General features: G+C 35.8%; 2 protein-coding genes across 3 annotated transcripts; both read left to right on the forward strand.

Annotated features, from left to right (window-relative positions):
• Positions 1-206: 206 nt before the first annotated feature.
• Positions 207-977, forward strand: LOC110777687 (DNA damage-inducible protein 1-like). Its single transcript, XM_021982277.1, has one exon. The coding sequence runs from the start codon at positions 207-209 to the stop codon at positions 975-977; it is 771 nt and encodes a 256-aa protein (XP_021837969.1).
• A 3,390-nt stretch (positions 978-4,367) lies between these two features.
• Positions 4,368-9,360, forward strand: LOC110777684 (protein PHOX1). Of its 2 annotated transcripts, none has more exons than XM_021982274.2 (4): positions 4,368-4,940; positions 5,386-7,499; positions 7,587-7,837; positions 8,780-9,360. In XM_021982274.2, the coding sequence occupies exons 2-3, from the start codon at positions 5,393-5,395 to the stop codon at positions 7,733-7,735; spliced, it is 2,256 nt and encodes a 751-aa protein (XP_021837966.2). In that variant the 5' UTR covers positions 4,368-4,940; positions 5,386-5,392; the 3' UTR covers positions 7,736-7,837; positions 8,780-9,360. The 2 variants fall into 2 exon arrangements, with proteins under 2 accessions (XP_021837966.2, XP_021837967.2); XM_021982275.2 differs by having other exon boundaries at positions 4,370-4,940; positions 5,534-7,499.
• Positions 9,361-24,168: the final 14,808 nt, after the last annotated feature.

Below are 24,168 nucleotides of genomic sequence, written 5' to 3' on the forward strand. Positions count from 1 at the left end.
AGTCGGGGGATTCAAGAAAGGAAATGGGGGGAGGAGATTCACATAAATCCTAGTCATCACCTTCCGTATCAACAAAGGAATCCAAGATCAGCACGCCCTCGGAAAACATTAGTAGACTTAACTGTTTGCTATGTTGAGGCCCACACAAATGGTGGGAGTGCAAACACAAAGGGGAGATCGACAACCTACAGAGGAAGTTGTCGGCCATGTCCGTGGAGGAAACCCCAAAAGAGACAGAAGAAGAAGCATGCAATGAAGACGACAAACCCCGGAGATTGAGTTCTGTCTACATGATGTATGCAATGGGGAAAGAGGCCCCAAAGACAAGAGAGGAATCCACAAACATGATGTATGTGGACCTCGTGATAAATGGGAGGAATGCTCGAGCCATGGTAGACACCGGCGCCTCTCACAACTTTGTGACCGAAGAAGAAGCCCGAAGATTGGGGTTAGTGCTCAAGAAAGGAGGCGGTAGCATGAAATCCGTCAACTCCAAATCCAAGCCGATTCTCGGTGTGGCAGAAAAGGTGGAAGCAAAGTTGGGAGACTATGAAGGAAAAATGAACTTCACTGCCGTCAAAATGGACGACTTCAATCTTGTACTAGGATTGGAGTTCCTCCGCTCCAGCAAAGCAGTTGTAATGCCTCACTTGAATTCTTTGCTTGTAGCAGGTGGACAAACTTGTCTAGTTCGAAGTACAGGTACTCCCACAAAGACAAAAGAGAAGGGCCGACTCCTTTCGGCAATGCGAGTGATGGAGCCACTCAGAAAGGCGACATCCCAGATACCCCCTCGCATCAAAAACAAGAAACAAGATACAAGCTCAAGCCAAGCCGCTCCGAGCCAGAAATTGAAAACAAGGAAGACTTGGATTCACAAGATTCACCAGCCTATCAAGACACAACAAGATTCAAGAAGACTCCAGCAACCGCCATCAACCAACGGTGCAGAGAAGACTACAGAGTTTAGAATATGAGCTTTTTCTTTCATCTTTTGTAACTCTTGTAAGTCGACGAGGGCGTCGACAACTTAAGTGGGGGAGGATGTTAGAATCCAACCTTCCTTTACTTGTATTTCTCCTTCCTATTTCTTTCTAGGATCTTTCTAATAGTTTTCTAGGCTTTAGGGAGAATTATTATGTTACTGTAATTCCAGTGTTCACTAGCAAGATTTAGCTAATTCAAAATAAACCTCTATGAGGGGTATGAACCAATACCTCTCATCAGAAGTTGCCTTTGCTTAATTCATGTGTTGTTGCTAGCCTTTATAGATATTGTGCTGTCGCATGCTTTTAAGCTTTCCAAGACCCATCAAAGTCCCTTGCAAAACAGACACACTCTCGTCGTCAGTCCCGCTTGTGCTTGATGTGCGCACACAAGCGCCCCGATCGACCCTCGACCCTCGCTCTTGTCGCCAATAGGCAAGAGTGCCCATTCTAAAGCAAACACTCGCTCGTGCCTCGAGCCTTGAGATTCACTTTCCGCACAAGGCTTGTGCCCTTGCCGCCCCATAGGCAAGAGCGTGTCGCACGGATCCGGTGTCAAAACACTCGGACCGTGACACTGAGCATCAGGTGAAGATTCCTGAAACTGCTGAAGGGGAGATGCAAGATGCTTCTACTGCCTTTGCTCAACCGGAGGGGATTGAGTTGGGGCATCGTGTCAAGAGGCCTCGAGCAACATTGGGTTCGACCTCTACTTCTGTTGATCCTTGCTCTGTTGTCCCTCTGAAGCGGGTGCCCAGCGCAGTTCGGATGGCTCAATACCATGTTGGTGATTTATACGTAAGATAAAACATAATCATGTAGGATCTTGTTAGATTCGTATCAATTTGTATTTTCAAAATATTAAATTTAATAATTTTTGCTTAAAAAGAATTAAAGATATTAATGATCAAAGTTTTGCATAGGCATGCTTGAAAGTTACCAATGTTGCAAGTATTAAAAATCGGAGGAAATATATTTCATTCGTTTCATTACTTGTCTAAGGCTCCGTTCTATTAGACTTATTTTGACTGAACTTATATTATCTGAACTTATCTAAACTTATCTGAACTTATCTGAAATTAATTAAACTTATTTGGAGTTATTTTATGTGCAAAAACTTATTTTGTCTAAAATAGAAACTTATATTTGTCTGAAAAAAAAAACTTATATTTTCTGAACTTATATTATCTGAATTTAACTGAACTTATTTGAACTTATCTGAACTTATTATGTCTGAAATAAGTCAAAATAAGTCGAACATAACAAAACCTAATTTTATATGGAGTATAGAATAAACTCCCATAAAAATAGTTAAATAGAATAAGTAAAATAAGACGGATAGATTATTTACTTTGTTTGGTTGGTTGCATGAGTCGGTACAATGGACTCATTTCACAAATTATAAAATGGGATAAAATTTTGGTGTAGTAGTGAGATTAGTGACTTGACTTTGTGAGGGTCATGTCGTATAAATGTAGAATTAAATCTCAACTAACGGTTGATAATTTGAAAGTGACGTTAAGGACATGTTTGGCTTGGTGTCCACTAAAACGCATTCTCACACTTTTTGGTATAGAAGACTTTACGTAGAATCCAACAGCTGTCCAAACAACTTTTATCACACTTTTGACAGTTGAGAATTCTCGCGGGAGTTCGTTACCCTTTACAAATTTACAACACATGCACTTAGAGTAACGTGAACAACTGAACACCACAATAGTGGTGTTCCTATTATACACTTGAGTACTACCTCCGTTCCTAAATGATCTTTACGGTTACTATTTGCACGGTAATTAAGGAATTTTGGTGAACATGTGATGGTGGGGTAACAAATGGAAAATGAGTGGCTATAAATTGTCCAACAATGTGAGTGGGTGGAAACTAATATTAAAGTATTGTGAGTGGGTAAATTATGGTGGGCCAAATAAGAGTAAAAATGGAATAAAGTAGAAGTGTAAAGAACTTTCAGGAACGGACTAAAACGGAAAGCGTAAAAAACTTTTAGGAACGGAGGTAGTATATCATAAAAAAGAATTAAATATACATTTGATAATGAGTAGAAATTAAGTACACTGATATTATGGGGCTCGTCGCTGTGGCTATTTGTTATGTATGTCAAATATATAATCGGGGTTAATTTTGTAAATTGCAGAAATTTTTTGAAAAAGTTGATGTGGTTTAATAAATCTACGTTGTGAGTTCGGTTCCAGCGTGACCTTAGAATGATACTTTTGTTAATTATAATGGTACTCAGTTTCAATAGAATGATACTTTGTTACTCGTAATGCTACCTCTTTTACTTATTAATGGTACTCATTTTCAATAGAATGATACTTTATAATGGTACCATTTTCAATACAATGATACTTTTGTTATTTGTAATGGTACTTTTTTTTTGTAACTTACAATGGTACTCATTTTTAGTAAAATTGTAGTTTTTTTAATTTCAGGTTATCACGTCAGCTGGTCCAAGTAAGTAAGAGCTCCTTGTATTTTTTACTGTACACTTTCATTTCCCCCCCCCCCCAAATTAATTTTATATTCAATTTTCATTTTCTTTTATGTGCTGTTATTTATTTGCTAACACATACGGAGTACCTGTTAGCCGAGAAGACTTACTCAATATTAGGTTATCTTCACATGACAGAAATTAAGTACATTAATACTATATTATTTTCACATGATGTGGCCTGACTTTTCTCTTTTATGGTCTGGTCTTGTTTGATTTTTTCAGGTCTGAATTTTTTTGTCTTGTCTGGTATAATATATTTGAATGTATTTTGCTTTATCCGGTATGATATGATTTTAAGAATAACACCCTACCCGAGTGGTTACACTTTACTTTACACGCTTGACAATGTAAGTGATTAAAGATTAAAATCTTTAATTTTGTATTCGTAAAAATTATAAAAATTGATATTTCGAAAGTACGTCGAGACGAACCAAACAAAATCCTATAAGACTATATTTTTCCTCACGTATAAATGACAAATGATAGTCAAATTAAAATTTGTAAATAGTGTTAAAAGTCAAAGTGTAACCATTATTTTTAAACGAATAGAGTATATATATCCTCTTTTACAACCTTATACGAAGTACTTATCAATGTTAATCCGTATACATATCGTATTTTTATAACCTTATATATCGTACTTCGTATGTTTTTACAAGAATAATGATATATGCAGTCTTTAAAACATTTAATACATTTTTTACATTGAAATTAGTTTAGGAATACAAGGGTCGAGGAATTTTTTTTGTTAAAAAAGTATTTAGAAACTCGAGCATCTTTCAGCGTTATAGAGGAAAATCATTCCGGGAAAATGTAATTTCAAGTATGGAATCCGATAGCGTGAAGAGAAAAAAAAGAAAAAGAAAAAGAAAAAGAAAAAGAAAAAGAAAAATTAAAAGAGAAAAAGAGTGCGTGTGGGCAAGCAAGGGTATAACTATAATCCAGATCTCTTTCCTGCCAAACTCTTGAATTTAATATTCTTTCACAGAAAAACATTTAGCTAAATACTGAAATTCCATTTATTTTAAAATCAATCGCAAAATTTCATAAAACCTTCTCCAATCCCAAAGAGGATTTATCCATTTTCTACATTTTCACACTAAAATTCCTGCCATTTGGGAGAACATTGGCAAACACCCAATTTGTATTTATTTGAAAAATCAAAATTCTGGGATTTCTCTTATTTTTCTGGAAAAAGAAACAAAATTTGCAGCTCATTTCTTATCTTTTTTCAATTGGATTTGATTCTAAGCTGTAAAAAAGTTGATCTAAGATAAAAGAAAGGAGGACCCATTTGCCCATTTGTGTTGGGTTTCTTCTTTTATAGTTTTTCCAACTTTCTCATTTTCTCTCTCCGGATTTTTGTGGTGGGTGTCATTTTACAGGAAATTTGTTGCCCAGATTACTCCATTTTCTGCAGAAGATTGGTGTTTGGCCTCCTTGTAAGTAATTTACCTTACATTATGTTTAACTTAGCTGATTTTTTGAGCTCATTTTAGTTTATTGTGTTTATGCAATTGAATACTTGATTATAATGATTCTGGACTTCTGGTGATTTTAATTAGTATAATGGCTAAATTGTAATTATTGAAGAAAAAGAATTGTGGGAATTTTGATGGGTTTTCCAGATTGTAAGAGATAATGCTGATACACTACTTTTGTGAATTAATACTCCCTCCATCATTCCTAAATATTTATTATTCCTAAATAGTGATTAGTATCTTACTTTCGCTTTTCGACGTCGAACTTTGACATTAATTTATCTCAAAATATATTGATTAAAATTGTTTAGGAAATATGGGTTTTGTTAGATAAGCATGAAGTATAGGAAAGAAATGAATGTTCTAGTGTTCTGTAGATGAAATTTTTGGGATTTTGGATTGGTAGGTCTGCAATGGGGAGGTCAAGTGGGAAGAAGAAAAAACAGATTGGGGAGAAATCCGCAGATTTGACCCAAAAGCAAACTAGAACAGAAGATAGTAGTCCGAGGGTGGTGTATGATAAGGATACTGAAGTGTTCATTGCAATGGCACAGGAGTTGAAGGATGAGGGTAACAGGTTGTTTCAAGGGAGGGATTCTGAAGGAGCCTTGTTGAAGTATGAAAAGGCGTTGAAATTGCTACCTAGAAATCACATAGATGTAGCTTATCTTCGCAGCAATATGGCCGCTTGTTATATGCAAATGGGTATTAGTGATTATCCTCGAGCTGTTCACGAATGCAATTTAGCTCTCGAGGTTTCTCCAAAGTACACCAAGGCTCTTATTAAGAGGGCTAAGTGTTATGAGGGGCTCAACAGATTGGAGTTGGCTTTAAGAGATTTGAATGCTGTTTTATCTTTGGAGCCGAGTAATTTAACAGCCTTGGAGATAGTGGAAAGGGTGAAGCAGACTAAGGAAAGTAGAGGTGTTAGGGTCTTTGACCATCCTGTTCCTGAGTATATTGAATCTCCTAGTGCTCCAGTTTCACAGCCTCTACTCAGAGCAGTGAAAGAGAAATTGAAGAAGAAGAGTAGCTCAAAAAATGAGAAGACAGAAGAAGATAAAAAGGGCTTGGAGGACTTACTGGAGAAACTGGAGGGAAAAAAGGAGAAGAAAGCGGCCATTAAGGAATACAAGAAAGCAAGATCCGAGGAAAAGAAGAAGACACCGAAGACCAGTGTACAAAAGAAAGCAGAAGATAATCAGCAGAGAGAAGTTGAGTATCTGGTGGAGAAGAAAGCTGAGGATAAGGTGGTGGTTGAGGAGACGATGTCTTATGCAAATGAAGATGATAAAAAGAGTATTGTGAAATTGGTGTTTGGAGAGGATATTAGGTGGGCACAACTGCCTGTAAATTGTAGTCTCTTGAAATTGAGGGAGGTCATACAGGATAGATTTCCTACCTCAAAGTCAGTTCTTGTAAAATACAAAGATGACGAGGGAGATATGATCACTATTACTACTAATGATGAGCTAAGACTGGCTGAAGCATCTGCAGACCCCCAAGGTTCTGTGAAGATTTACATAGTACAAGTTAGTCCAGAGCTTGACCCTTTCTATGAGCATTTAAGAGGGAAACATGTACATGCAAAAGAAAATAGTTTCTCCGAGAACGGTAGTGTTAAAGGGAAAAAGGTAAAAGATCAAGGGGCACTGTGCATTGAAGAATGGATAGTCCCGTTTGCTCAATTGTTCAAGAACTATGTTGGTTTCAGCTCTGATGCATACTTGGATCTTCATGAGCTGGGGGTGAAACTCTATTCTGAGGCCATGGAGGAGACAATTAGTTGCGAAGAAGCTCAGGTACTGTTTGATTCAGCAGCTGATAAGTTCCAGGAAATGGCAGCATTGGCACTGTTTAATTGGGGTAACGTTCACATGGCACGGGCAAGGAAGCGAGTACATTTTGTGGAAGATTCAAACCAAGATATAATGCTTGATCAGGTAAAAGTTTCCTATGATTGGGCCCAACAGGAGTATGAGAAAGCAGGGCATAAGTATGAAGCAGCCTTTAAGATAATGCCAAATTTCTACGAAGGACACCTAGCATTAGCATTACAGCAGTTTGAGCAGGCAAAACTTACTTGGTACTATGCAGTTGCAAGCAATGTTGATTTAGACACATGGTCACCAACTGGTGTCCTTGATCTGTATAATAATGCTGAGGAAAACATAGAAAAAGGAGTGCAAATATGGGAGGAAATAGAGCTGCAGCGTCAAAATTCACACTCCAGCCCCAGCAACAGCCACGCTCAGATGCAGAAAATGGGTTTTGATCGTTTATTTCAAGATATATCAATTACCGACAGTGAAGAAATGGCTATGACAATCAGTTCCCAGGTTAACGTTCTATGGGGTACCATGCTTTATGAAAGATCTATCATGGAGTTTAAGTTATGCCTGCCGGTTTGGCATGAATGTTTGGAGGCTGCTCTGGAAAAATTTGAACTTGCAGGAGCTTCTCCAGCTGACATAGCTGTTATGGTGAAGAATCATTGTTCCAATGATACTGGGCTAGAAGGTAGTATGTACAGAACTTTTACAGGATTAAACATCAACTTCAACCCTTATACCATTTGAAGTGCTTAACAATATGTCATGATTTTAGGTGTAGGTTTCAAGATTGATGAGATTGTACAAGCATGGAACGAGATGGATGAAGCAAAAAGGTGGTACACTGGGGTACCATCATTTCGCCTTGAACCATTACTGCGGCGACGGGTGTCAAAAATATATTATGCACTCGATCAGGCATGATAAATTGCCAATTCAGATGCAATGAAGTGTGCCCCATAAATTTTGTTACTTCCGAAGTTACGAGTACAAAAATTTCCAGATGTGTATAGTTTATATACTGAGGTGAGTATGCTTGTCTCAAAGTTTTCTGTAGTCTTCATAATTGCATTATTTTGTCCTATTTGTTTCATTGTTTGTTTCTCTCAATACTCTAGAGTTCTAGACTTGTGGAGGTAAGGTTGCCTAGATGTGGACTTCTTCGGGAATTATAACAGAAGGTTTTTTTGGTTGATTTTTGTTACTATGTTAGAAACAGTAGTTTGTGTTACATGCTTATAGACATAATCATCTCTCAGCAGCTAATTGTTTGCTTTACTGGTCACTTGACTGGAGTTATCAAATTGAGTTCAAGGGCTATACCGCGGTACATTGTGAAATTTGAATTCACTATCTTAGTGAACATTTGCAAACTTGCAACTTTGCAGGTACCCTTCTGACTCTTAACATGCTTCCAGAAAGTAACAATTTGATGTTCTGACAACATAAATTAAGAAAACTCATAGGGGACAACAATAATAGATTTGAAACTATGATGATTTATCTATAAAAGCAGACACCCAATCTAGAATCCTTTCTTAGACATGAAGTCTTAGGACTGGCTTTGCTTACAAATGTTGCAATTGAATTCTTCTTTCGTCCATGCTTCTGTGATTCAGTCTTTCTGGTGCCATTTTACTGTACGCTTGTATTTACTACACCTTCTCAGTGATAATTGTGCTGCGACTGATTTCACGAACGAGGAATGTTGATAGGATATTCACATATGTTTCTAGATTTCCCTTCTGTTTCTTCCTCGAGTGTTTGAAAAGAGGAGAAGAGCGCATCTGCTACTCATTGTAGTATTAATCTGCAAGTAATGTTTCCTTGGGGAAAGTTTGAAGCAAATTTTATACAAAGTATCTGAATTGAGTTGTTTCTTTTCCTATAAGTACCCCATGTATTTGGGGGGTTGGTGTATCTTATCTTCATTTTAATATCGGTGATTCCACCGCGTACTTTGTGCAGGTCAGGTGATTCTTTATTCTGCGTGCATCAATTCATGGAGCCCTCATTTTGAAATAGGAGCTGAAGTTGCAATTTTGTTATTTGTACATTTTATACACCATCCTGGCCTGAGATTTAACAGTTGACATACCCAATGCAAGAGTTGAAAGGCAACAACAGTCGTGTATAGAAAGCTATTATCATGCTCTTTCTCAGCTAGAGTAGCTTTTCGATTTGCATTTTGATCTGTGAGGCATGGCAAGCTCCAAATGATTGAGAACTCATAGGGAGTTCCTATTAGGTTAAGCCCGGCCCGTTGAACAGGTCTAATAAAGGTGGCCCAGCAGTTTCTCAGGGCAGTGACTGAGCTACGCCAAGGCTTGCAAGAAGCAACTAAGTTTCCAAGGATTGGCTTGTAATTGTTGTATACGAAATAGCGATTGTCTTAGGTCTGTTTTGTTTCTAGGAAGGGACAAAGAGTTCGGTTTCTCGGTTTCTCCTAACCCTTGTATGATTGTATCCAACATTTAAAATATGTTGATTCAGATTGTAAGTTTGTATGATCATTTTAATACAGATAAGTTGTTTGTTTTTGTCATAAAGGATTTTCATGGGTTATTCCATCAGTTGGGTAGAAACAGATGAAAATGTTTGAAAACTGACAATCTTAGAACTTCCCACAATTTTATTAGTTATTAAAGTATTCGCTGAAGATCGAAACCTAACCGACATATTAAGAGAGGTTTTGGGTAGAAGAAGATGAGCCTTATTTTTCGAGTACACTAAGGGTTTGGAACAGAGGTAGTATATACTAGGATCGGATATTATTCAAACAAAATAAACACATAGCTAATGAGACGGAAAAAGACAATTATAAAATTAGTATAAACAATCAAGTATTGATCAATAATACATCCGTCAAATAAAGAGCTTGTAAATTTAAAGTAATAGTGACAAAATAAATAAAAACAAAAATTTAAAAAAAATAAATATAAAGTGAAAATTAAAGATAGATATCTGATAGGTTAAGCAAGAAGTGGTCCTGTTGGATTAATATATTTCAGTTTTGAGGTGGGATTATAGGAAGTGGCGTAGGCCAATATTGAAGCTCAAGTCTGGCGAAAGAGCCTAAATGATCCGGAGGTAGTTGACCCAAAATCTTCAAGCATCGGGACTTAGTATCACACAAACCACACCCATAAAATACAAAGGACATCTAAGCCGGAAAACAATTTCCGGTGACCATATACTAACATTGATTTTCCTCCATTCACAACTCTCAGAACAAAACACCAACAAGTTCATAATCTTCTCAAAAGGGTGATTTTTAATTAAGAGTCGGTCCACGGGGTTACGATCAACTACCACAACCCTAAACCTGTAATCAATATCTTCATACTCATTACTAAAATAAGGATCTTCACATATTAATTAAACAACACCAACAGACCTTATCATCGACCTCTGACGGAGTCGCTGGGAGACCAACCCATTTCTTTGTTACTGGATTGCATATATAATACTTGTGTTTGTCATTAAGGTCTTTACATAAAATCGGCCCTGTATTTATAACCGAGATCAACCCTATGACCTATGTTAATAGTAATTGTTCCGGGGTTGAAACGATGGAAGGAGCGTCCTTGATGTCTTGAGTTCCGATCACGTACGGTGCCTGCAAGATGAACTCCGGGCCAAGGGGGGGTCCCCGAGGCGGAGCCTCCGACGCTCAAGTCAGTACAATTGATGTATAAAATGAGGTGTTTAGGGGAGAGAGAGTAGGGTGGCTTCTCTAGGGTTAGAGAATGGCCCCTTTACCTTGCCCTTTGAGGGGTATATATAGTGCCTTTGTTGTGCCTTTGAGGCCTTGTAAGGGATATTGGGCTTGAGTGGATTTTATTGGTTTTTAGGTTAAAATGGTGGGCCCATTTTAACACCCCAACAAATGCCCCCCAGACCCAATTCTATTTGAAAAATGGGTTGGGTTTTGATTTTGATCACTTCCAAGTGAAAGTCGATTTCAGCTCAGAATTTTAACCTCGGCTCGGATTGTAACATCGGTTCGAGTTGTAATCTCGGCTCGGGTTTTACCTTCGGATTTTTGTCCTTCGGATTTTTACCTTCGGCTCGGTTTTGTCCTTCGGATTTTTACCTTCGGCTCGGTTTTGTCCTTCGGATTTTTACCTTCGGCTCGGTTTTGTCCTTCGGATTTTTACCTTCGGCTCGGTTTTGTCCTTCGGATTTTTACCTTCGGCTCGGTTTTATCCTTCGGTTTTTTACCTTCGGCTCGGTTTTATCCTTCGGATTTTTACCTTCGGCTCGGTTTTGTCCTTCGGATTTTTACCTTCGGCTCGGTTTTATCCTTCGGATTTTTACCTTCGGCTCGGTTTTATCCTTCGGATTTTTACCTTCGGCTCGGTTTTATCCTTCGGATTTTTACCTTCGGCTCGGTTTTATCCTTCGGATTTTTACCTTCGGCTCGGTTTTGTCCTTCGGATTTTTACCTTCGGCTCGGTTTTGTCCTTCGGATTTTTACCTTCGGCTCGGTTTTATCCTTCGGATTTTTACCTTCGGATTTTACCTTCAGCTCGGACTGTAACATCGATTCGAGTTGTAATTTCGGAGCGATTTTTCACCTCGCTCTTCAAATCCGGAGATCTGTTTAAGAACGTGCTTCTAAAATCGGCTCGGATTGTAACATCGGTTCGAGTTGTAATCTCGGAGCGATTTCTTTACTTCGGCTCGGATTGTAACGTCGATTCGAGTTGTAATCTCGGAGCGATTTTTAACCTCGCTCTTCAAATCCGAAGATCTATTTAAGAACGTGCTTCTAAAATCGGCTCGGATTGTAACATCGGTTCGAGTTGTAATCTCGGAGCGGTTTCTTTACCTCGGCTCGGATTGTAACGTCGATTCGAGTTGTAATCTCGGAGCGATTTTTAACCTCGTTCTTCAAATCCGGAGATCTGTTCAAGAACGTGCTTCTAAAATCGGCTCGGATTGTAACATCGGTTCGAGTTGTAATCTCGGAGCGGCTTTTTTCCTTCGGCTCGGATTGTAACATCGATTCGAGTTGTAATCTTTGAGCGATTTTTAACCTCGTTCTTCAAATCCGGAGATCTGTTTAAGAACGTGCTTCTAAAATCGGCTCGGATTGTAACATCTGTTCGAGTTGTAATCTCGGAGCGGTTTTTTTACTTCGGCTCGGATTGTAACGTCGATTCGAGTTGTAATCTCGGAGCGATTTTTAACCTCGCTCTTCAAATCCGAAGATCTATTTAAGAACGTGCTTCTAAAATCGGCTCGGATTGTAACATCGGTTCGAGTTGTAATCTCGGAGCGGTTTCTTTACCTCGGCTCGGATTGTAACGTCGATTCGAGTTGTAATCTCGGAGCGATTTTTAACCTCGTTCTTCAAATCCGGAGATCTGTTCAAGAACGTGCTTCTAAAATCGGCTCGGATTGTAACATCGGTTCGAGTTGTAATCTCGGAGCGATTTCTTTACTTCGGCTCGGATTGTAACGTCGATTCGAGTTGTAATCTCGGAGCGATTTTTAACCTCGCTCTTCAAATCCGAAGATCTATTTAAGAACGTGCTTCTAAAATCGGCTCGGATTGTAACATCGGTTCGAGTTGTAATCTCGGAGCGGTTTCTTTACCTCGGCTCGGATTGTAACGTCGATTCGAGTTGTAATCTCGGAGCGATTTTTAACCTCGTTCTTCAAATCCGGAGATCTGTTCAAGAACGTGCTTCTAAAATCGGCTCGGATTGTAACATCGGTTCGAGTTGTAATCTCGGAGCGGTTTCTTTACCTCGGCTCGGATTGTAACGTCGATTCGAGTTGTAATCTCGGAGCGATTTTTAACCTCGTTCTTCAAATCCGGAGATCTGTTCAAGAACGTGCTTCTAAAATCGGCTCGGATTGTAACATCGGTTCGAGTTGTAATCTCGGAGCGATTTCTTTACTTCGGCTCGGATTGTAACGTCGATTCGAGTTGTAATCTCGGAGCGATTTTTAACCTCGCTCTTCAAATCCGAAGATCTGTTCAAGAACGTGCTTCTAAAATCGGCTCGGATTGTAACATCGGTTCGAGTTGTAATCTCGGAGCGATTTCTTTACTTCGGCTCGGATTGTAACGTCGATTCGAGTTGTAATCTCGGAGCGATTTTTAACCTCGCTCTTCAAATCCGAAGATCTGTTCAAGAACGTGCTTCTAAAATCGGCTCGGATTGTAACATCGGTTCGAGTTGTAATCTCGGAGCGGCTTTTTACCTTCGGATTTTTAACTTCGGCTCGGTTTTATCCTTCGGATTTTTACCTTCGGCTCGGATTTATCCTTCGGATTTTTACCTTCGGCTCGGTTTTATCCTTCGGATTTTTACCTTCGGATCGGTTTTATCCTTCGGATTTTTACCTTCGGCTCGGTTTTATCCTTCGGATTTTTACCTTCGGAAGTGATGTAGTGCCATCATGCCAATGTATGCTGTTGTTACCAATCGTGCAAGGTGATTGTGGGCTCAGTTGAGTCTGAGTTGTGGAAACTTGCTTTATTTCCAAATTCATAACTTTCACGCGTGAGCTGTTACTGGCTCCAAAAATCTGTACTCAAGCAAAATGAATCCTCTTTATTCTGAAAATGAGTTTGCAGATCTGGGAGAGTGGGAAAGCATCTTTACTTGGCCTTGAGGCTACTGGGCCACCAAAATGTAGTAACGATCTGTAGCAACAATTTGTAGCAACATTATTTGTCACCACACTACCCATTATAACGTAATTTGTTGACAAACAGTAATTTTTGGTCGGCTATTTCAGATTTCCGGCCATTTTTGCGGTTGAACATAATAGTATGAAAATGTGGATTTTCATGGGTTATTGCTCTCGATCCCCACAGACGGCGCCAAATTGTTCCGGGGTTGAAACGATGGAAGGAGCGTCCTTGATGTCTTGAGTTCCGATCACGTACGGTGCCTGCAAGATGAACTCCGGGCCAAGGGGGGGTCCCCGAGGCGGAGCCTCCGACGCTCAAGTCAGTACAATTGATGTATAAAATGAGGTGTTTAGGGGAGAGAGAGTAGGGTGGCTTCTCTAGGGTTAGAGAATGGCCCCTTTACCTTGCCCTTTGAGGGGTATATATAGTGCCTTTGTTGTGCCTTTGAGGCCTTGTAAGGGATATTGGGCTTGAGTGGATTTTATTGGTTTTTAGGTTAAAATGGTGGGCCCATTTTAACACCCCAACAGTAATTATTGATTTTTTAGGAGAATTATTATCTTTTACTTAAATAATAACAAAGATACAAATCAAGTTGGAGAAGGATTCTCAATTTTAAAGGAAACAAAGATTTATCAATCTATCTATCTATTCCCGCTAAAAATCTATTTTCTAAAATATATCTACTTTGTTTATTTGCTAGATTTTAGCCCGTACGATGCACGGATTATATTAAATTGTTATGTTAAAACAGAACTCCTATATATATATATATACCAATTTTATATATTAGATTAGTTTTTTATTTTGCATTGAATTTTATTTTAGATTTTTTTTTTAATTATGAGAGTGTTTGTTTTTGGATGAAATTGTACATGCGTAATATTAATAATTAATTAATAAAAATATATACGTGGCACTTAATTATTTATCTATGTGGCACTCGACTTATTTAATTCAAAATTAAGTTTGAAATCTTATTTTTCATTGGCCGAAACCATTAGATTTCCCACGTGGCGCTCTAATATTTGATTTTAAATTGAATTTTATTTATTTTATTTTAGATTAGTATTTGATTTTGAATGAATTTTATTTTAGATTTATTTTTTAATTATATTATTAGAGTGTTTGATTTTAGATGGAGTTGTATAAATTAGTAATTAATTAATTAAAATAGTGGCACCTAATTAATTATCTAAGTGGCAATCGATTTTTTTAATTCAAAAAAATATTTGGAAATCTTATTTTTCATTGGCCGAAACCCATTAGTAATCCTAGGTGGCGCTCTAATATTCCAGCAAATATGCCTCCTTTATATATATATATTAGATTTTATTTTTCTATTTTTTTTATAAAGGGTTTATGTATGGAAAAAAATATTGGATTACAGAATATGACAATAATATATCCCTGTAGAAATGTTTTATTCAAATCGATATATTAATCAATATTTATTACTCGTGCCATATTAAGCATATAAAATACGAAGTAGGAATTTTTTTTCATATTAGATGATTAAATGAGTATGCTCAAGATTTATTAACTATGCATTAGATTTAAGTGGATAAATATTTCATTAAATATACGGTCAAATAGTAATTTTAAAATATCCATGCGTGCACGGGATATAATCTAGTGTACACATAACGTATGCGTGTGACGTATAATACTCTCTTTAATCACTAGAACATGCCATGTCATCTAATTAGCAAGGAATATATATCACATATAAAATAGATTAAAAATTTACCACAATAAGGTCGATTTGAACATGAGATCTATCAAATAAAAAGTTAATATCTTACCATCTTAGCCAACCATTAGATATGATCTTTATTGCACATAAATCTATATTATATATATATATATATATATATATATATATATATATATATATATATATATATATATATATATAAAGGAGGCATATTTGCTGAATTATTAGAGCGCCACGTAGGAAATCTACGGCCAATGAAAAATAAGATTTCTAATTTATTTTTGAATTAAATAATCGAGTGTCACGTAGATAATTAATTAGGTGCCACATAAATATTTTAATTAATTTATTACTAATATATACAACTTCATCCAAAATCAAACTCTATAATAATTAAAAAATAAATTCAAAATTAAATTAAATCCAAAATCAAACATTAATAAAAAAAATGAAATTCAATACAAAATCAAACACTAATATAATAGTAGAGAGCCACGTAGGAAATCTAATGGTTTTGGCCAATGAAAAGTAAGATTTTGAAATCATTTATGAATTAGAAAAGTCGAGTGCCACGTAGATATTTTTATTAATTAATTATTAATACAACGTATTTACAACTACATCCAAAATCAAACACTTTAATAATTAAAAAAGAAAAAAAAGGAAATGCAATCCAAAATCAAACACTAATCTAATCTAATATTCCGTATATAAAATGTAGCAGTTGATACATATAGACGTTTTATTTCAACTTAACAATTTAATAGAATCCGTGCATCACACGGGCTAAAATCTAGTATATATAACTTGGAACATCCAAGCATATAATATACACCAAACATTTTACAATGCATACCAGTTAACACATACGGAGTATATGATATTTAAAGTAGTAATCTGAGGCATCACCTGGACACAAAATACTAGTTTAATACTTTAAAAGCAACGAAATTTGGAAATATTTTGGGAGAATATTGTTTTTTCAATGTTTACCCCACACACACACACACACATATATATATATGTGTGTGTGTTTTTTTTCAATATTTACCAAACATTTTACAATGCATACCAGTTAACACATACGGAGAATATTGTTTTTTCAATGTTTACCACACATATAAATATTTTGGGAGAATATTGTTTTTTCAATGTTTACCCCATATATATATATATATATATATATATATATATATATATATATATATATATATATATATATATATATATATATATATATATATATATATATATATATATATATATATATATATATATATATATATATATATATATATATATATATATATATATATAAATAAACAGACACAAAAAATGACACATGTCATTTACTGGTGAAATATATATTTTCCTATCAAAAGTCACTTTCCTAAAAAAAAATCTCATTTATTTTCTTTCCTTTTCTATAAACTCTTTATGTATGGGAAAAAAATATAGTATTATAGTATATATATGTCAACATTAGAAGATTTGGTAACATTAATAATAGAAAATAGATTTATTCAAAATAGGTATATTAAGCCTATCGAATATTTTGGTCAAACTATCATATTAAAAATATAAAATATATATAATACGTAGTAGGATAGTAGGATAGTTTCAAAAAAAATACATAATAGGAAGAAAATTACATATTAGATTATTAAATGAATATATTCATGATTTATTAACTACTCCCTCTGTTCCATAATGTTCCTCATGTTTACTATTCATATGGTCAAAGTTTAAAAACTTTGACCGTAATTAATAGTATGATTAAGAGTATAAATGTTAACTTGTGGGATATAATTGGATTCGTTTCAATATAAATTTTCTAAATATCAATTTTTTTATAATTTTTACTAATACGAAATTATAATTATTAACGGTCAAAGTAGTGCATTGTAGACCGCGCAAAAGGGAAAAGTGAAAAACATTATGGATCGGAGGGAATATGCGTTAACTTTGAGAGACAAATATTTCAGTTAAATATTTTATAAAAAAGATGGTCGCGTAATAATTTTTGAATATCCGTGCATGCACGGGATCTAATCTAGTATATATGTATATATCTCTATTATAAAAGCCAAAAGGGGAGGGGAAATTTAGTAACACCACTTTTCGTGTCCAGCGAGTAAATTACAAAAACACCCTTCACGGTATTACTATTTAATCTAACATGCAAACCTAATTTGACTGCCATAATAAAACGGGCAAAATCGTGAACGGGGGCCCATTAAATATACGATCGAATGCAGTACCTAAATTAGGGTTGATTGAGCATTTAAATCAGGACATTAAAAAAAATTGGGAAAGAAAATATTACAAATTATTACAATCGTCAAATCAGGAAATGAAAATTATTACAGCTTATTCTAAAAAGAGTCTAAAAAAATCTCCAGAATTTGCAACAAAAAAAAAAATCTCCAAAAACCAAAAGTGAAAAAAAACGTTCTACAACACTGATTCTCAGAATAAGAAAAATCATTCGCAAAGTTTGATTCTCGGAAGGAAGCCATTATTGGAAGAACCATGTCACCGTTGAAGTCACTCCCATACAAATAAGTATACTTTTCTCACAAATCCTTGCAAGAAATAAAATAGAAATTAAACACACTTTTAATAGAGATTCGTGAATTTTACTGCATAACCAAAAACAACAAAAATTAAATAATTAAATTTTTAACAAATTCATGAATTTTTAATTTAATTACTTCAGGGATAGAGCCATTAAAATCTGTTTATGTATAAAAATACATGGAATTATAGTATACATAACAATTAATTTTTTTTAATAAAAACAGAAATTAAACAAATTTAAATAATAATAATTCGTGAATTTTTATACATAAACAAATGTTCTTTTTAAAGATTGTTGCTATGTAAATTAAATCGGTCTAACTAACACACTTTTCTTTAATTTATTTTGCATATTTCAAAATATAAGTTATGTGACTTTAATGCTTTTATGAATTTTAATTAATTATTTCACATTTTAATTAAATAATCTCTTATATTTTTTAATCTCTAATTGCAGATTTCAAAATATAAGGTATGTTTATAGGGTTTTTGGGAGAGTGCAATAGCTTATGTGTAATAGAGATGAAGTAAATTTGTGTTATTAGAATTATGAATTGGAAAATAATTGACTTGAGTCGGTTTTTATGCAGATTTTAAGTTGGGTTTGAAGTTCATAACGAGATACAATAACGAACAACATACGGTATGTGATTTTTAATTCATGGTTTTAATTAAATAATCTCTTATATTTTCTTAATCTCTTATATTTTTCTAATCTCTAATTGTAGATTTCAAAATATAAGGTATATTCAAAATATTTCTTATTATGAATTGGAACCATTAGTTTATCTATTATCTAAAATCAATAATGAAAACTGAAATGAATAATGGTTTTTGCATGTTTCAGTTTCATTTTAAAGTTCGACTTTGCATCTGGTGGCAAGTTCGTCAAGGCATACAAAAATCAAACCACAAAACCAACGACGTAAGGTATGTGGCCTATCAATCTCTTAAACAAAATAGTAATATGCATGCTTTTATTGATTTTAATTAATTATTACAGATTTTAGTTCATGTTTTTTATTCAAATAAGTTGTTATTTGAACGTAATCTCTATTTTCAAATTTTATTAGATTCTAAGAATGCAATACACTTAAAAAGAAACTGAAATCTATAATTAAAGATTTTAAAATGGCATTTTACACAAACTCAATAGAGCTAAACAAATTAACAAAACTAAATCTTAACAGAACAAAAAACATCAGTTTAGAATAGTCAGTGACAATGTGAATTTAAAACTGATTTGGATTGGTTTGTTAGTTCTTAAAAACTTAAAAATGTGTTATATAAAATTCTAAACCGAATCAAAAAATTTAAACTGATTTGGATTGACATGTGAGCTCACATTTTTAACTAAACAAGATGAACCTAATTAACTTTAACAAAACAAAGACCCAGTTAACTTCATTGATTCTAGGAATCCAATACACTAAAAAAACACAATCCACTAGAAAAACACACAAAAAACTCTAAACAACAACAGAAAAAACAATATCAAACACCTAATTAATCCCCTAAAAATCACACTAACTGAAAATAATAACATGATTTTCACTAAAACACTGAATTTCAACATTCAACGCAAAAAATGAGGATATTTCCACCAACAAACAACACAAATTCATAATGCTGCTTGGGTAGACCATAATATTAGGTGTACACCAAGATACAAATGGCCCAAAGTATTAGGTGTTACATTTGATTGTCATGGCCCACGATTTAACCAACTAAACTTAAGTTATAGACCATTGCTTACAAATATAAGATAATTGATTGCTTTTTTGAGATTAGATTGGCATTTTTGAGATTAGATTGGAACAGAAAAAATACTCGATCGTAATCATAGTTTTATAATATGTTTGGTTAAATCTATTTTTTAGCGAGATATTTGGTTAAAAAGATTGCTAGAAGTTATTTACAACTCCAAGCGATTTTTATTTTTACGGAGTACTTAAAACCAAGCAAATGAAAAAGCAAAACCAATAAAAACTAAATATTTATCTTTGCAAACAAAAGTTGATAAACCCAAGCAGCGGAAACACGTAACGAAAGAGTGTTAATACTAACTGCTCCTATTAACAGTCAATAAAATAATTTATACATAGTTAATTGGATAAGATCAAAAGTCAGTCCATTTTAATATTCCATATTATTATTTGCACCAATCAAAATAAATTCTCACATAATGATCAAATAAAAACTCAAAACAGACAACTTTATATCTCCTTTCTTTTCAACATTCTCTCAATTTCTACTGTATTTTCCGAAATCTCAATTTTTTTCGATTAAAAGCACCACGAAGAATTTTCACAAAAGACCCAAACTACATCAACAAGAAGCCACACCATATTCACAAAATCTCAATCTTATTAACTCTCAATAAAATTGATTAGTTAAACAGAAAAAAACTTTCAAATTCACAAGTAAAAAACATGCAGAATAATTCAACTAAATTCCAAAAGTCGTAGGGGTATTTTACGCATTTTCCTATATTTTGAACTTTTATTTTCTATGTTCAATTTCAATTACATCACTTGTGTGAACCTAGAATTTGGCTCCGTTTTTAGGGGTGGGATTCAGAAGATCAAGTCAAATCTAGTTGATCACACTCTTGACAAATCGAACAAGCTAAGTTAGAGTCTTTGGTGAGTCTTAAACAAGATTCATCAAGCACTTATCACTTACATACAAAATTCAAATTACAAGTTATACAAAATACGAAAAAATACCACTAAAAAAAAAAACCCCTACACCTCTAGGGTTACATCAAATGTGTAGTATGGAAAGCTATCTTAGGTTTAATGAATAAACCTATTGCGAATGATATAGGTTAAACGACCAAATGCATTAAGCATTGGCCGGCCAACAAGCCCATCCTAGCAAGCAAGCAAGCGCACAGCCGCAGGATCGTGGGCCGCTCCCAGGATAGCGCGTTACTGCTGCTGTATTGCTCGCTGCTGTATTGCTCGCTGCACAGCCCATGCACACATAGAACAGCAAGTCCATGGTCCTACACGTTGTTGTGCTGCCGCTGCTGTTATGTTGTTGCGCCCATGGGCTCAACGCTTGCGCACTTGGGCTCGTCGGCTAACAACTTGCTTGTTCCCTTTTCGCCTTGCGTCTAATGCCTTACGGAATTTAATTATTTTATAGTACTTGACGAATCCAATGTCATACGATACAATTATTCGTTCGGCCCGGCCTACGAATATATGCAATACGATATACGATTACGATCCAACGTCATATCGTATATTTACGTTTTCTGAACTAAACTCCCGAGTAGCCAATAAATGAATTCCTGATTCATTTAATCCGGAGATTTGTTTTATGTCATTAGTGTGGCCTTGGGTGAAGGAAATATTTCCTTCAGGTATCTGATGTCGAATCCTCCTAATGAAATCGTCCCTTTCTCCATGTGACCTGTAAGTTCTGGCTTACGCATCACAAACTTAATAGGGAAATTATTTATCACCACTATTTAGTGAGTTTTGAAATAATGACTTAGATTTTTGGCAGTAGTGACGAGTGTTAAAATGAGTTTTTCTAGAGAATAGTACCTGGTCTCTGTGTCTAATAGAGACTTATTGATGTAGTAGATGGGTAACTTTTAGGTCTCTTCTTCTCAGGCTAGCATCGCGCTGACTGTTATAGGGCTGACGGTAAGGTAAAGTTGCAGGACTTCACCTTCCCTGGGCTTGGGCAGGAGGGGTGGCGTCAGCAAATATTTCTTTAATTTTTTCAAAGTTTCCCCTGGTCGTTAGAATAATCGAATCCTTTGTTTTTTTCTCAAGACGTCATAAAATAGTTGACACTTGTCTGAAGACCTCGAGATGAAGCGATTTAATGCTACCGCTATTCATGTCAAGCGTTGTACCTCTTTGATGTTTCTTGGTGACTGGATGTCGATGATCGATAGGCCTTGATCTGGAATTGCTTCAATTCCTCATTGGGTGCCGATGTAGCCCAAGAACTTTCCAGCAGACACTCCAACAGAACATTTAGTAGGGTTTAGTTTCAAACCGTATTTCCTTAATATTTCAAAGGATTGTCGTAAATGTTCCACGTGGTCGCCTAATTTTTTTGATTTCACCAACATGTCGTCGATGTAGACTTCCATCGTGTCTCCAAGCTAGTCCTTGAACATCTTGTTAACTTGTCTTTGATACGTCGCACCTGCATTCTTAAGACCAAAAGACAAGACTTTATAACAATATATTCCTCTATCTGTTACAAAAGCTATTTTTTCTTAATCCTCATGATGCATGAGGATCTAATTATATCTAGAATATGTCCATAAATGGCAGCAATTCGTGACCGGCTGTGGCGTCCACCATGCGTCGATCTGTGGTAAGGGGAAAGAATCTTTAGGACATGCTTTGTTGATGTATGTGAAGTCTATGCACACTCTCCACTTGCCATTCTTTTTGTTGACGACGATGATATTTTCTAACCAATCCAGGTACTTAACTTCTCGAATCTTCGCTAGCTATCTCGATCAGCTTCTGGACCTCTTCATCTATGATCTTGTTTCTTTTAGGTGCAAACTTTCGTCACTTCTATTTGACTGGCTTGAAGTTGGGGTCGGTGTTGAGCTTATGAATGATGACATTTGGGGTGATTCTTATCATGTCTTCATGCGACCAGGCGAAGAAGTCTAGGTTTTCTTTTAGGAACGCCAATATCTGACTTCTGATATTGTCAGGGGGTGACGCCCCAATCCTTATGAGCTGATCTGGCCTGGTTAGGTCAAACTCAACTTCATCGATCTATTGGTCATCTGGTTTGTCTGCTTTCGACCCTTGCTGTAATTGCTAGATGGATGTCTTAGATGGCTTCAGTGCAGTCTCGTAGCAGTGTTTGGCTTCGCGCTGCTGTCCCTTGATCCCCCATTTGGTAGGGAACTTGATTGACTGGTGGTATGTGGATGAACCTTCTTTCATCTTTTGGATCCATGGTCTCCCCAAAATGACATTGTATGTTGACGGGTAATCGACGACGTTGAATTTTGTCATTATGTTGACACCTTCTGCGTAGGTGGAAGGAATATTACGCCTACTATGTGCATCGATTCCCCACATAATCCTACTAGAACTATTGATCTCTTGACTATGTTTATCTCGACGAGCCCCATTTCTTGAAGAGCTTCGAGAAACAACACGTTTGAAACTTCTTTTGTCGGTTAATATCCTTTTGATCAGAGCATCCCGATAGAAAGAAATATCACCAATTTGTTGTGATGTTCGTGGTGCGATTCGACTGAATGTGAGTCGTCAAAGGTGATTGATATTGCTGCTAGGGTTTTCTCGAGTGAGTTCTCATCCTTAGTTTACCCCTCTTTGACGTCTATAGATTCACCTCTGTTTATTTTCTTAGTTGTAGAAGAGGTTAGGTCATAAATTCTGAACCACCAGAAATAACATTTACCACTTTATTGTACTGAGGCGGGGTCGGTTTTTCGTTGGTAGGCGTTGGGTTAGCCTCGTTGGTCTGCTCTTCGTTGAAGGTTTCCTTCCCTTAGTCGCTTAATAGCTCTTTTATATATCCACGCTTCAGCAGGTATGCTACCTCCTATTTGAGGGAGATGCAGTCTTCAGTTTAGTGGTCGTTGTCGTCATGGAACTCACACCTTTTGCTCATGTCTTTCATTGAATATGGCTTGTCACTACTTTTGGGCACATGGCGTGTCCGCCAATGTGTTTAAGGGCATTAACAACACCTCCAATGCCGACGTTGAAACCGTGCTCTGATGTATCCCGGTAGTAGGCCCACTAATTTTTGTAACCATTGTTAGTATCATGATATTGATTGACATTTTGTACCTGGTTTTGGCGATTGTATGGTGGCTGTCGCCAGTTGTTGCTCCTTGGGATGTAGGACTTTCTGTCGCTGGTGCCTGATAGGGCGTTTTTCCGTCGTTGAAAGATCAACGCCACAATCAAACAAAATTTATAAACCACTAGACTAACCAACTATATCAACTATAGTGGCAAGTAAAGGGATCGTCCCAAAGAAACGATGGTTCTTGAGTTTAAATGTCAAGCTAATTCGAACAAGAGGTTTGATTTGAATTATCACTAAGATGCTAAACTAACAATTAAACTAGATTAAATCAAGGAAGCTAAGCGTTAGGGAGTTGGGGATAGTCTAGGGAAAATCGGGGGAAATGAACTACCATATAGTAATCATGAACGATGCAATGAAATAACACTTAGGGGAATGAAAACTAATGACGTACTCGCCACCTCTCGGATAGAGCACGCGAAGCAACCTAGCCTATGGAAAGCTTTCGCATAGTCCTAAGCTAGATTAGCAAGCATATAATAGGTGCTATCATTCACTTGCATGAACTAGGCTCACAATGTCTTTCCAAACCTAAATCAAACATTCCAATCTAACTCAATC

Source organism: Spinacia oleracea, chromosome 2, assembly GCF_020520425.1.
Source record: "Spinacia oleracea cultivar Varoflay chromosome 2, BTI_SOV_V1, whole genome shotgun sequence".
Classification (NCBI taxonomy): domain Eukaryota; kingdom Viridiplantae; phylum Streptophyta; class Magnoliopsida; order Caryophyllales; family Amaranthaceae; genus Spinacia; species Spinacia oleracea.